The sequence below is a fragment of the Pteropus alecto genome, unplaced genomic scaffold (assembly GCF_000325575.1).
Source record: "Pteropus alecto unplaced genomic scaffold, ASM32557v1 scaffold3, whole genome shotgun sequence".
Classification (NCBI taxonomy): domain Eukaryota; kingdom Metazoa; phylum Chordata; class Mammalia; order Chiroptera; family Pteropodidae; genus Pteropus; species Pteropus alecto.
In genome coordinates this window covers 65,691,068-65,707,116 of record NW_006442484.1, presented here as the reverse complement: position 1 = coordinate 65,707,116, position 16,049 = coordinate 65,691,068, and the positions used below count along the sequence as shown (strand labels likewise).

Sequence of the window (16,049 nt, the reverse complement as noted above, 5' to 3'; positions counted from 1 at the left end):
TTAATTTATGTCGATTATTCAGAGAAGCCTAAGTGAGAAACCATCTCATAGGACTTCAAAATCTACATCTGTTTTAAAGAGAAATTATATGAAGGAAATATATTTTTGCTAGTAGAGAGTTAACCAGTCGCTCCAAGTGATATTGAATTTGTGTGATCATTGTGACTTCCACTAGACACAATAATTCCACTTCCTTTTATTTTTTTCTTAAAATGGAGCGTGTGTTAAAATGCACACTGCTTTCTCAGTGGGAGTGGAGTAACGACATGGATAAATCAAAGCAACCGATAACTGAAACATCAAATGACACTCGGCTTTGATATGTATTTTGGTTCTCTGAGTTTCAGGGAATTTATAGTACTTCACATAGTTTATGGACATATTATTTACACTGTAAATAATATTATAAAATATTATAAAATTTATAATATTATAAATTTAAGGACACATCTAGACTCAGAAGAAACTACTGAAATATTTAGCTTCTGTTTGATTCCCCTTTGCTTTCCAGTTCATACTAGGAATGGAAAGCATCCTTCTCAAGCTAATTTGGTCTTAGTAGACCTAGACTTTTTCTTATTTGGTTTTCCTCTTGTGAGTAGTTAGGCAAGGTCTACCTAAGTCAAATCTACTAGGTTAAAAGAGAAACATTGTCAACTCATCAATTGTATTTGCTTATGGTATCAAAAGATTGTCTTGACTGACATTTCTCTAACTGAATTGACAGGTTGTTTTGATGATGAATTTAGTGCGTTGCTTTTCAAAGCCTTTCCTAGCAGCTAAACCAGGTGGAGACAGGAAGCAGTAACCTCAAACCTCTTTCCTGCACAACTCCTTATTGATAACATGAAGAGTAAGATTGGAGGCGAGAAGGTACTTATCTGCTGCTTATGAGCAAGGGAGTGAAAGCTAAAAGATTTCCCACAGATAATCTGTGAGTCTTGTGCTATAGTTGACTTCTGGAAAATTGAAAGGTGCTTGTGCTTCCATGAGAATGGAGTGGGAGAGGAAGCTTGGTTACAACAAAAAACCTTTCCCCCTTTGCCTGTATCAATTACTATATTCGTAACCAAGTCAACTCTCTGCACAGGTGGAGTAGATAACCATCTGTAAGGTGTGGCTCCAAGCAGCAGGGAAGGAACTCTGACCCTGAAAGGACCCTCTTCACCAGCTCAGTTAATGCTTAGATTTAAAAAGAAGATGACTTAAAATGCAGTGTGAGGAGCATATCAATTTAAATTAGCAACTAAGGACTACACATATAAGGCTACAAAGCATTTTCTCCTATTTTATCTCATATGAACTCCATACTAACCTGTCAAGTAAATAGGCAAGACATTGATCTTTTGGAGATTTTATAGATGGGGAAATTGAAGTCAGTGAGGTCAAGAGACTTGCCTGCTGTGGGAGGTGAACCGTGTAAACATTTATATGCCTTACAATTAAAGTGTACAGCTGAAACTTATTGGATTTTGTTAACAAATGTCACCATAAAAAATAAATAAATAAATGAAATTTTTTAAAAAAGAGTGAGAGACTTGCCTAATGTTACAGGACAAGTAAGTGACCCTTAAGACTTCATTCATCCCTCATAATTTTTAATCTACTGTTCTTTTGTCTCTGACAAGTTACATCACAATTTCAACACAATGTCAGTGATTGATTTTAGATCCTCTCAAAGTTGGACTTTATAGTTAGATGGTACTAGGTGTCTGAAATGAGAGTTAGAGAGGAGAATACCATTGACCAGGGAAGTAAATGGAGTGAGAAAAGACAAGACCAAGATAAATTTTATTTTCTTTACCATTTTGCTGAAGTCCCATCCTGCAAAAAGTACTCAGTTAAAAGGAAAGCTGGAGATGATCTAGGCTAATCCTTTATTTTATAGAAGAGGCAACTAAAAAAAAGTGACTTTTCAAACAACGTCACACAAACAGTGGAAGAGCCAAGATATAATTTATGTGTGATTCTAGGACTAATGTTTTAAATCATGAATAAATAGAAAACCAACTTTGTGCATTCAGCAAAATTGACTTGATTTCATGGTCATATACAGAAAAAGCATGTCTCCAAACTTTCTATGCCACTAACACACATCCACAAAACATTTTGCTTACAATTTCAGAGACTTCCTGAAATTCATAGATGGATCCAAAATAAGGCCTTGATCACATGAAATGCCTCCTATAAATTATTTCAGACCCACAAGCAATAATTTTGTCATTACAGCTCTTTTATTTCAGCTTGCCCAAGTGTACCAAAGGGTTCGAACGTGAGCATTTGTCAGTATATAAAGTCACTTTTTGTCTAAACGTCACTGGGGAAATCCTTAACTTCAGAGTCCTTGTAAGTTACATTTATTTGTCATGTTAATGTACGATATTCCATCTTTCCTTTTCTTTATCATCGCACCACAGAGAACTAAAATGCCACATAGAGTCTGGTGAACCTGAGAGTAGAGTAGACAGCACTCAGTACTGAAGAGTAGGCAGCACTCAGTACTGAAATCTGCATTGGGAAGTTAAGGAATCAGCAGAAAAGATATAACACATATTTAGTTAGCAATGTGATTTTTCTTCAGAATCTCTTAAGAACTTTGTTGGGTTCCATCCATGCACATCACTATTAGAGTTTCTTTTGCAATTTAAAAATCAGGTTAGGAGATCCCAATCGCATTGTTTCCTTTTTTAAATTCTGACTAAACAGAATTTAACATGTTAGGCAGGAACCAAAGCAAATGAAAGCTTTCTATTTTCAACCATCTTGCCCTGTGATGTTTGTGAACATTTTGTGAAGGTGACGCTGGTTTCCCTGGCACAGAAGAACACCTCCCTCCTGACCACAGAGCTGATGAAGTTACCGTAACTTTCCTCTGAGTACATTTCCTGCTCAGGCCCAGGATACTCTTCAACACATGACCATCTGACCACTTGTTTCTTTTCAGGCTCTGTAAAAAGCAGGCTGTCCCACAGACTAATCCAGGGTTTACTAAGGAATCTGTAAGACAAACTGTGTTTTCTGGGAGTAAAGGAAGACTCAGCCATCTGTGGCTCTGGTAACTTTAGCTGAGGCCTCATACAGATGTGAGAAAGAGGAATGCAAAACACTCATCAGACTATAGCATCTTTCACCCTCCTATTTGAGTGACTAGGAAGATACAAACAAAGCTATGAATGATTTATCACATTTCAAAAAGCTCTAGACTCTCTAAAATTCATGTTAAAATGTAAAAAAAAAAAAAAAAAAGTCATGCAGGTTACATTTTCCAAATAATTTCATGGTCATTTTATCTAGTTTTCTGTTGACTGTCATCTTGAAATTCTCTCCAAGGAATAAAGATTTAAGGAAATTTTCTCCAAAAAAAAAAAAGACTTTGAAAAAGCATGGCATGTACACATATATGTTGTCTCATTCAGGATTCCAGCAGAAAACAAATGATACACTTAATATCAGACAGTAGGAGGAGAGTTTATTTACAAAAGAAGTGTTGGCAAAGGTATAGAACCACAAGGGGTACTGCTAGAAGCTGTAGCTCATAGTAGCAGATTTTTGACCACCCTTCAGTTTAAAGAGACAAGGGCTGGGGGGGGGGGCTGCGATGAGGTTACCAGAAGTGGAAGGAAAGAGCTGTGTAAAGGAGGTCACCATGACAGAAGCAATGACTTCTATTGAGAGAAACAGTCAAGCCAATCAACCTATCCAGCCCAAGATTGTCTATGTACAACTATCAGTTATATCAAGCACATTAACTCTTGTTGACAGAAAGTATAATTTTTAAACAAACCTAAATAAATCTTAGTTTAAACAAGTATAAATTATTACAGGTAACAATAGAAATAAAAAATAGAAGTCTAATTAATAAATATACTAAACAAGCTGCCGGTGGTCAATACTAGTCTAAGCTCTACCTTTTACACTGACTTGAGTTTCTGTACAAGCAGACACTAGTATAAAGGACGTTTGTCTTTGTCCTTTTAAATAAGAACATTAATTTGAAAAAATATATGTACCCCTATGTTCATTGCAGCATTATTTAGAACAGCTAAGATAAGAAACCAAGCTAAGTATTCACTGATGGATGAATGGATAAAGAAGATGTGGTATATATCTAAAATGGAACATTACTCAGCTATAAAAAAGAATGAAATCTTGCCATTTGTGACAACATGGATAGATCGAGACAGTATTGGGCTAAGTGAAGTAAGTAAGACAGAGAAAGACAAATACTGTATAATTTCACTTATGTGTAGAATCCAACAAAACAAACAAATAAATAAACAACAACAACAACAACAAAACAGAAACAGATTCATAGACACAGAGAACAAACTAATGGTTACCAGAGAGGAGAAGAGTGGGAAGATGAGTGAAAAAGGTGAAGAAGATTAAGAGGTACAAATTTCCAGTTATAAAACAAATACGTCATAGGGACGTAATGTATAGTAGGGAATATAGTAAATAATATGATAACTTAGTATAGTGACAGGTAAGATTACTAGACTTACTTTGGTAATCACTTAATAAGGTATATAAATGTCAAATTATTGGTATACCCTTGAAACTAATATAATATTGTATGCCAACTATAATTTTTTAAAAAATATTTTGTGTTACATGAAACTATCAGAAAGTAGCTCAGAGGTCAAATAGTTCATAGCAAAAAGTCATGTATGAGCAACCAAGACCTGTCATTAATTCTTAAGAGAGAAAACTTATCAAAATAATTGGTAAGTACTCTCTGAAAATTTTTTTTCATATTTCAGAAAATTGTTATTTGTTATTCTAACTTCTGACACAACAAAGTCATGCAAGCATTCAGCAAATACATAATGGGACCTAATGTATCAGGTTCTTGGGAGATGGGAAGATGTAAAAGATGCAGCCTTTTCCTTCTAAGAGAAATACTAAGGCAGGTACACAATTAGCTACACTCCAAAGCCATGTATGGTACATGAGCCCTTTAGAGATTCACTGACAGTCACATGAAAGAGGTCTTATCACCAAACAAGATGATTCTGGAGGCTTTTGTGCAGGTTGGCCTGCAGCTGAGCCACGAAGTCTGGGGCAAATTTAGACAAGCTAAAATGTAAGAGTTTACTGGAGACTAAGAAAGTATTAAATTTACATAACAGGAAAGTAGGTGAAGATGGCTGATTTCAATCATGGAGAGTCTTTAATGCCAAGAAAAGGCAAAAGAAATTTACTAGACAGGCAATGGGAAACATTGAAGACATCTGAGTTGAGAATGCAGTGATAAGTGCCACCTTGGGATATTAACACAGTAGTGTAGAGTGCATTGGCTTGAAGTAAGGATAGAGCAGAGGCAGAGATCCATTGGATGCCGTTGCAATAATGTTGCTGTGAGATCACAGGGCCTGAGCTGTAGAGGTGGCAGCTGGGATGGAAAAGATGGACAAGGCATTGGAGCTTGGTTGTGCTTTGTGGTGATGAATAGGAATCAAAAATAACACAGAGTTCATGGGCTAGGTAAGGGCAAGAGTGGAGGTACTTGTTGACAAAATCAGGTAAGTAAATAGAGAAAATCTGGAGAAAACCTGTTGGGTTCAGTTTTAGATATGTTGAGTTTGAAGGAAAGGCAAGGAATTCTGGAGGAAAGTTCCAAGAGTTAGATATGTCAAACTAGAGTTTAAGAAAGTCATAGATAGATATGTACATTTGGATGTCATCTGTATTAGACAGACACTTAATATTAAACCTGCTAAAAACCATTGCCTGTACTATAATCCATCTCTCCCATTCAGAGACACTACCCAGCAATGCAGGGTGTGAGCACTCCAGGACTGAAACTTCCTGAACACAAAGCAACATTAACTTGGGTACAATATGACCCAGCCCCTACCATTCAAAAGTCTGCAATCATTCTCTCAGCTCCTAATGGTAAGACAGTCTAAGAAGACAATGGCACAGCACCTTAATTTATATGAATAAGGTACCCATACCAAAAGTCACCAGACCAATCCCCAAATCAAATTTTATTACCCTAAAAGGATGTCTGTAGTTTAAATAGTAAGTAACCAGGGCTTTATAACTTTTTACATAAATATTATGACAGTAATTCAGCTAACAGAAATAAATCCCACAGGTATCAAGGGACTTCCTATATTAATATATTGTTTTCTAAATATATATATATTTTTAATCCAATAACCAAATTTGAGAACCACATTTTCAGCCTGAGCCATCATTATTCTGAACCCTCATTCAAAACAACTCTATATAAAAAGAGTACATTTTCCCTATCTGTTTCATTCTCCCTAAATCTTATACCTCCAAAGAGCCTGCTCAGGACCACTTTGGCACATACAGAATCTTCTAGGTAAGTGTCAGCCTAGAAGTTTGAAAATAATTACTGCATTGACCCTTAACATTACATAGGAAGATGGGGGGAGAGAGCAAAGACAATATTATCCCTTAAACTGTTGCAGTCACTTCTAAGCATATTAGTATCTAAGATCCTGGTTTGCAGTCTCTCCAAGAGATTTTGGAGATGGCTAGTTTGCAACGATTTGTATATTCTCTATTGGATCATAAGAGCATCCACAAAGAGGCAGGGTGGTTGAGTTGCCCTGTTAAAGCTGATAAAAGCCAGAGTATTTTTATGTCACTTAAAGAAGTATTTTTTAAGTCAGAAATAGACTTGAGATGTCTGTAAGTCCAACTCCCTCATATATCAGATGAGAAAGCAAAGGCCTAGAAAAGCTGTGCCACAGTGTGACTCCCAATCATACCCCCTACCTTGAAAAATCAGTAGCTTTAGCTTTTAAATTTGAAAAAAGTAAGGTAAAAAGAATAATAAACATGGCCTTCACAAAACCAAAGGCAAATAGCCACATTCTTCTTCCAAAACACACAGGAAGATGCTGAAATTAACTTCCCTGACTAGAAAATGGAGCCCTATCCATGATGTTGGACAGGATTAGTCTGAACTTTGTGACCTGTTATTTCAGCCACATGCTAAGGCCAAGCCCAGCATAATGTGCATTTTTGAAGGCTCAAGCAAATTCAAAGTACACGTGAGCTTCAAAATCAAGGTATGTATTATCCCAGTGGCCTTGTTGGTATAAATTTAACACAATGACCTATTCCGAGAGAATTAAAGATATATATATTTATATATAAGTAAATATAGAGATTTATATTTATATATCATTAAATAAATAGAATTAAATATATCATTATATATAAATATGTAATAATATATAAATATAATAATAAATATATAATACATATAATTATATATAAATGTATATAATTTAACAAAATAGTCTTTAACACCAAGTTTGCCAGCATGAAATCACTCATCTACCCTAGCTTGATTCTAACACATCTCTGCCCCTGTAAATCTCTTTTCTTCTTCCTCATTCTTCTTAGAGATTTGTTCTCCTCTCTAATCTTCCATGCTCCAAATCATCTCCCTCCTCATCTTCTGGAGAAAACTACCTCCATCCTCCTTTTTTTCTTCTACCTCCTCCTCCTCTTTTCCCTAATAGCTCTCCCCTCCACCCTGCAACACCACACACACACACACACACACACACACACACACACACACACAAAGACCTGCATTTGGTTCCTTCCACATGTCAAACATAATAAAGTCACTCAGTCTGCCGAATACCTGCTGTGTACAAAAATACCATGGTAAACATTATAAGTGATATACGTCTCTAATTGTCTTCACTTTATACAGTAATTTCCTGCCCTTTTCTTAAGCCTTTGAAGTCTTATCTTCTTTCCCCACTACTCTGTGTAAATTCAAAAGTCCCAACTGGCTTCCTTTTAACCACACTAGTGGCCTTCCCAAGTCAATCACTTCTCCTTTCCTCATCCAATTAGTGCTTTTAATCATTGTTCTTTTTGAAACTCTTCTCTCCTTTGACTTTCATTAGCTTCATTACCCCACTACTTCTCCAAGCACATTCTCTCTCTTCTTCACTAGCTAATCATTCTCTTCAGCTGACTCCTAACCAGAAGTATTTTCTTGATTCAGTACAACTTCTGCTTTTCTACACTTATGCCCTCTTCTTTCTGTTAGCCATCCATTCCCATGACTTCAGCGTCATTCCAAAGATAAAGATTGCTAAATATTCTTACCCAGTTCCCATATCTTCAGCTTTGTACTGGACATTTTGCTGACATCTCGAGCTGTTATTTCAAACTCAACATTGTCTAAAGCCCAACACTGTTTTCCTCTAAAACTCGGTTACACAACATCTTGATTTCAGATGGTGATATCACCATTCCTCTGTTAAGCCAAAAACCCTAGCATTATTCTTGTTCCCTCCCTCTCCTTCACCCTCATCCCAAACTAGGCTCTAAGTCCCGAAACTTCTACTTTTAAAACATCTCTCATAATAGTCACCTCTTTCTATTCCCACCTTTGCCACCCAAGTCCTAATCTACTCCCCTCCTCCTCGTAAAGTGACAGAGTATTATAACATGAGCTCCTTGACATCAGTCTCTATACCATACCTATTCTAGACCATCTTGCTTCCAAAGCTTTCAGCTTCTTCACATTTTTTGAAAATGAAGTTTGAATTTCTGTTATTAATAATCAATCATTTGTTTGATCTGATTCTACCCTACCTCTCCAGGTGACCACACATTCAGATTGGCCATCTGTTCCAAGAACATAAAACAGTATTCCTGGTTTAATTTCTTTATATGTATTGTGTCTTCCTGAGACAACATAGCATTGGTAAGAGATAAACCCTGGAGTAAGAATGTCTGGATTTATTTACTTACTAGCTATATGACTTCATGCAAGTTGCTCTATCTGCTCCATGCTTCAGTTTCCCCATCTATAGGATGGGGACAATCATAGCAACTGCCTCATAGAACTTAGGGGAAGAATAAATGATTTTATACAGAGAAAACCAGGTAAGACAGTACTTTGCACAATATGAGTGCAAAATAAATGTTAGCTATCAATTATTATTAATAACATCATCTATTTAAATCCTATCTTGCTTTAAGGTCCAGCTCAATTCTCAACTCTCCATAAAAGTTTACTGAAGTATTTATTTTATGCTTCCTTTAGTACTAATTTACTCATTTCTTCCTTCAACAAATATTTGTTAAACATTTACAATTCTTCCAGCGCTATGCATAATACCAAGGTTATAAGGATAAATAAGCCATGATCCTGCCCACAGAAAGCTCACGGTCTGGTGGGAAAAAACAGATGTGTTAAAACACAGTAATAATTTTGAGAACACTGACAAGAAAAGAAATATCTCATTTTGCCATTTAGGATCCCAGAGAAGGCTTCTCCAGTTGAGAAATGTAGGGGACATTGCAGATTATAAGAATAATATATGTGGACATGGTTCCATAGTGTAGGGGTTAGCACATCTGCTTTACACGCAGAAGGTCCTGGATTCACATCCCAGTGGAGTCACAGTCCATGGTCTATGGCCATGCCACCCTGAACAAGCCTAATGTCTGATCTCGGAAGCTAAGCAGGACTGGGCCTGGTTAGTACTTGGATAGGAGACCACCTAGGAAGACCAGGTGCTGTGGGCATAAATAATAATAAATAATTTTTTTAAAAAGAATAATATATGCAAAGCCATTAAGATATCAAATGACATGGTGAGGTAGGGGACTGCCAAGTGTTATTTGTTTCCAGCTGTTATATCCTGTTATATGTAGTCTTCTCAAGAAGATTGTAAAAGATTGTCCATAAAAGCAAAGAGAACTTGATTAATTACATGAGTATTTCTTGTGTGCTAATTAAGTCTTTATATTTCTTTTCTTCATTTTATATTCTCTCAGATCCAAATAAAGATTAAAATATAAAAGAAGTTTAATAAATATTTGTTAGATTGAGTTATGCTCCCATTGAAACTCCTCTCACAAGAGCATAATGAAGGCTGAATACCCAGAGAAAGCATCCTCAAGAAGGTGAATCTTGCACTAAGAACATGAAGTAAAAGATAACTAGGATTTGGAGAAGAAAGGGAATTCCGAGAGGGAAACAGCATCAGAAATGTCATAAAAACAGAGTGCAGGTGTGTGACAGTGAAGAAAGCTGTAACATTGGGGTTAAGGATCTTATGTTAGGGTATGAAAGAATATAGATTGGATAAGTAAGATGGGCCCAGTCTAAAAGCATCCAAAAATGTCAGGAAACATTGCAATGTCATTGCAATAAGCACCTTCTAGAAACCAGCAACACAACTTTCTTTTCTATACATTGAGAGATGTCTAAATTCTCTCCCAACTCTAAATGTCTGTGGTTGAATTCAACAATGCTTCTGCTTATAACTGTTTTCCATAAAATAAATAAGTATGAACAGAGTATCATTAAGGCAGCCTTTAACTGAAAAAAAAATTTTTTCTAGGAAGATTTCACTATTCTCATTTTTACATCCTTGAAGCTCAAAGTGGGTTTCTTTTTTATCTGTCACATAGAAGATGTTAATAAATACCTGTTGAATGAGCACATGAATGCAGACCTGTCTTACCAAAGCATCAGTGGGGCAGGCACTTTGAGATCAGGAATCTAGTACTTTAGAGAACGGTAACCTACTAACATTCTTTTTTTGTCCCTCATGGTGAAAGAAAACATTTTCCTCATGTGTGTCCATTTTCACTCACCCACTATTTTCCTCATGTGTGTCCATTTTCACTATCCCACCTTCTATGGGAGAAAGTCTGTGAATCAGAAATGAAACCCTCCAGGACTCAACATTCCTAAAGCGAATCTTAAATTATGTACCATTATTATTAGTAGTGTTCAATATCAAAGAAAGGCATCAGCTGCAAATACAGCATTTTCTGATGTTTCATCACGTGTCAAGTATCCCTAAGCAATGAATAACACAACCCTGTACCTTCTCAGAAAAAAATAATCAGATACCCACCTAAGTTCTTAACAAGGAAATTTATTTCATTGTTAAAATGTAAGACATGTCAATAATTCACATTCACCTGTGAGTGAGTGGGTGATAAATGGGAGTTACTGCTGCAATCAAAGTGTTACATGGTGGGTTGTGAGCCAATGAAATGACACCAATACAGTAGAAAGGGGATCACGATTAGATCAGAGATCAGAGTGACAAGTGAATGGATGATTCTTATGACACCATCAGGAACCATTAACCTGGTTACCTTGGCAGCCAGAGTCCTCAAGATAATGAAGGTGATGACAAATAAAAAAGATAATGGTAATGGTGATGTTGTAGAGATAAAATTGCAGCTCAAGTTTAAGTAAGAAATTCCCCCACCATCATTCAGGTTCTCTTCCAGTAACAAAAACATAGGCACACATAACCTGCATGGTGACACACAGACTAAATTTAAGATGCCAAAAAATTAGTATTAAAATACTAAGGTCAAAGGAGTCTAAAGTCTCTTTTTCACATCCTCTTTCAAGCAACCGAGTAACAGTTGATTCCATCCAGTGTACCTCAACTCTAGTGCTTAGAATGAGAGTAACAAGGGAGAACTTAGACACTTGCTTTCCAACCACTTCTCAGTTGGATCTGAGTTACCTTCCCCCCACCCGGCTTCAGAAACAAGTTCACAGGCAATGATTCTCAGACTGAAATTTCTGGGTACATTTTTTGATGGCAACACCATGTCATTGACCAAACAGAGTTAAAGAAATCACCATAAAAGAGACATACATTCTTTATCCCAGCTTAGAAAACCAGAGACTCTTTCAATCAGTTACAAAGACAACCAGGTGTCATTTTTTCCTAAAGTTCAACTAAACTATCTACTGAGAAGGAAAACTCAAACCTCTATGAAGCTCCATAAATAATAAATTTATTGAAGAATAAGGCAAAAAAAAATTTAACCAAAAAAAAAAAAGAAAGAAAGATTTATCCTTTTCAATACCAGCTGTGACATAACTGCTTTGAAGGAGTGCCTGCTCTCTGATTTTTAGACAGGAAGGTCTGCAATGAATTGTACATTCTTATCGATGCCTACACCAGTTAATAAAGAGCTATTGTTTTAAAGATGATAAACCACAAATGGAATTTTCTTCTGGGATGTTGGTGGCATAAAAAAAATTCATTTTGTAAATGTCAGCACACTGCATGCAGGAAATATTTGAAAGAAGATATCCACACATGATAAAAGCTGAATGATAGACATGTGGCATTTCTACACTCATGAAAATAAAGACATTAAAAAGGAGGACAGTCTATGTCTGAAGAAGAGACAGTGAGATCCCCTTCCCACCCACAGTAAAGATTTGAATGTGAGAGCTTCAACGTTAGAATCACACACTCATTTTTATTTCTAATCTATCTGTGAAAATGACTCATTCCATTTCCTGATAATTATATATTAATATTAATTTTACAGTCCTTGCTATAAAAGTCCTTTCTGGATGGTTGCCTTTAAAAAAGTAAAAAGTAATATCTTCTTATAGGGAATAGGAGTAGAGTAAAAAAATTCTTCAGTTACATCTATACTTTTGACATGCCCATCAAATTTACTTGAAATGACAAAACATCCAGTCAATTTTTCCCCCAATTTTTAACAGTCAGGAAAACTTGTGACAGTGTATCGAATGTCATGCAAATACATCAATCTACTGATTACATTGCATTTTTGACCTTGATCTTTTTTACCTTACTTTCCCAAGCCTACCTCAGAGCAACAATTTCCTATAAGAGGTAAATTACTTTTTTGTGTGTACAACTACCTCAGAGGGGTTATTTGCTGAATCGAAAGTAAAGTTTTTAATTACCTTGCTTTGCTGGTGATTTAAATGACTACATACCATTTTTCTGTGTTCTGTGCCTCTGTTAGAAAAAGAAATGCTGAGGGAAATGCAGCGACACTGGAGAAATCAATCATGTTCAGACTGGCCATTTTGACAGTTTACTTGCTACAGTTTGGGGAGAAATTAAAAGAAATACTCTCATGGAAAAATAAATGATATCATCCTGATTTTGTCTTCAGACGGAATAATTAACTTGAAGAAAAATAACCAATACTGGCTAAAAAAAATCTATGAACAACACTGTGTATTATATGCAAACTCCTTCTATCATCAATCACAAATCACGTCTCTTTCAAGGGCCTGCAGTTCTAAGCTGGATTCTTCTTCCAAAGTCCAACAAAATCCTCTATAGTGGATCTCAATTGCACAATTACCCCAACCTGGTAGAAAACATATAACTTTAGTAAAGGAATTGTCTAAGTTAAGGTTTCCTAACACTTTCTAAATCATACTCCTTTAACTTAACCAGAAAGATCTTTCTAGAGTTTCATTAAAATCAGAAAGAATCAGGTTAGGTTTAACCTTCATAGAATGAGTATTTTAAGTTATGCTGTGAACCAATGAGTTAGAATTATTAAATTAGTGGAAAAAAGAACTGTTCTTTATACACACACACACACACACACACACACACCCTGAACACAAATATACCAGTAGTGTCTCACAATCTTAGGGAGGACAAATACACATTAACCAGAGAATTTTCTTATCTTTCTAATTTCTTCGTGGAGGGTAAATACAGAGAAACAAAAAGCACATTGAAAGTTTTGTACCATTAATTAGAATGGATCATACATTTGTGGATGTTGTGATTATTTTTTCTCATAAGTTTTCTTACTGGAAGAAGCATTTCAAAAGTGCTTTCTCTACCCCAACTTCTTTCCTACTTCATTGAATGGCCACTCGGTAACAAATCTGAAAAGTTATTAGAAGGGCGATTTCATGTTTGAAAAGTAGATGCATCTTAAAGTAGAAAACAAAGGTTTTGCATGTGTGAACTCTCCAACCGCTTCTTCAGCTACCCACCTTTTAATTGGTGTTCTAAAGAAAAAAATATAAAGCTTTGAGTCTTACAAAAAATATCTTCAAAGGAGAGCATATGAACTGATGACAGAAGGTTGTTCACAAAGCACATCAGAAAAATATATTGTGTACAATTACCAATTTTTGTTTTCTGTCAGAGCAAGGCTTCTCTTTCCTTTCTGCCTATCTTTTACTGTCTAATATATTAAGAAAATTTAAATATTCTTTAAAAAAAATTTTAAAGATCCCTCAAAAATGGAGTTCAAAGAGCTTTGCAAAAGTAAATGTAAAGATACTTTTTAAGTGAATTTAGTAGCTCTAAAAGCTTGGTACTAGATACTGTGGTATAACCTATCTCATCACCAGTTCATACTTTCATTCTATCAACACCTTTTATGAATACACATAATTTGTACATGTGCTCACTGGCACACCAGACAATGAAATAAATGGGTATACATGTAACTATTGTACTTGTGCAGGTTGGAAAATTATACCCTTTGGAGCACATGCACATGATGTTTAAGAATAACAACAAATAACACAATCTCTGCACCACCAAAATAAATGAGAAAGAAAATAGAAGAAACTGGTTTTCAATATATTTTCAAGGGAAAAATAACTATCTTTATTTAAACATGCCCTTTAACCTCTATCAGTTCAATTTTTGAGCCAAGCAGGACCCTTTTCAAACTCTGAGAACAAGCTGAACAAACGCCTTACGCCAGCCCACCAGAGCAACAAGTTCTTTGTTTGGAATTGTGATTTTCTGAAGACGATTTAAACCTGGTTGTATCCGGAGCTATGAAATTATAAACTGCATCACGTTAAGTAGGATAGTATAACAGTCAAAAGCATAGGCTCTATCATCAAACCCTGGTTCGAACAACTAGCACCTGTCTATCCTTGGGCAAGTTAGCATTCCTACTCCTCCATCTCTTTATCCGAAATGGGGGTTCTAAATAGTGTTACGTATGCCATCCTCATCATCATCATTGGGAACTTAAAAGATTTTAATCTAAGAAAATGAATTTCAGCCAATTATAAAAGAAAACTAATTTACTAGCATTTGTATTGTACCAGTATTTATGATGACTCCAGAATTCATTTTGGCATTCATTCAATTCCAGTAGACATAGTAATTACAAATAATGCTTAGCTTGCTAGCAAAGCACTGACTGCACTAGGATTTCACATAAGTTATTTCATTTTATCTTCACTATGACCTTGAGATGAGGTTATTATCATCCCCATCTTACATAGAAGGAAACTGAGGCTTAAAGAATTTAAACACTAGCCTAAGCCAAGCTAGTAAAAAATGGATCTGTGATACAAACCCAGGGAGTCTCAGTCTAGAGATTTCAGAATCAATCTGCTTATAGTAGTTTTCTTAAATTAATATATATATATAGTCTAAAAATTGTTGAGGCACTATCACACTATCAACTAATAGCTACATAAATTTTATTTAATTACAAAAACTATTCATTAAAATATTATACTTACTGTAGTCTGAGAGTCAGTGAGCTTCCAAATAACAGGTTGCCATTTTATAGCAAAACTATACTTCGAATATCCAAATTTCATAAGTTGTTTGAAATTTAAAATGAACAAAGCTAATTGAAGACCTCAAAAGCAAAACTTAGAGGAAAGAAATCAAAATTGTTTACCTGTTACTTGAATTGAGGGGAAAAAGTTGAGAGCCAGGAGCAGCCTGAGGATCATTGTGCCGACGGTGGGCTAGGGCTGCAGCCCCTCCTCCCTGAGGAGCCCAAAGTGTGAGGTAGGCTGAAGATGCACCTATTGAGGCCAGAGAGTCACTGTCATCCACGGCCACCTCCAATTCGAGGGTTAGTCAACCACAAGTTACTCAAACCACAAGGCATCGTGACTGTAACATTTCACACAGGATATTACATTGTTTTTGATGACTTTAGACTTTTCTTTTAAAGGCAGCCTTTTCTTGTCAGTGACAAAGAATATCAGTCACTCTATGATGGGATCATGAAAATTATTCTCCGTGGATGGATATCAGAGCTGTGAAAAATGGGTGCTTGGAATCCAGCAGGAACTTAAAGGTATACAAACAAGATGTTCTGCAGGAGGAATAAAGCCTCCCACGGAGGAGAGATTTTCATAGGATGGAGATAGACACCAATAAGAATTATATTATCGGTGTGGAAGGAGTCATGAATATTAGGAATTGAACTTTTGTGCTGGACATAGATAGTCCTACAGAATATTTAGCACACCCTCCTTC

The 16,049-nt window shown here is 35.9% G+C and overlaps 1 protein-coding gene across 1 annotated transcript in view; it reads right to left on the bottom strand.

The window, feature by feature from the left end:
* CD28 (CD28 molecule) overlaps positions 1-15,626 on the bottom strand; it is a 28,292-nt gene extending 12,666 nt beyond the window's left edge. The window contains exon 1 of the mRNA XM_006921375.1: positions 15,460-15,626. Within this exon, the coding sequence (XP_006921437.1) occupies positions 15,460-15,514 (55 nt within the window). The 5' untranslated portion in view covers positions 15,515-15,626. The remainder of the gene's footprint in view (positions 1-15,459) is intronic.
* Positions 15,627-16,049: the final 423 nt, after the last annotated feature.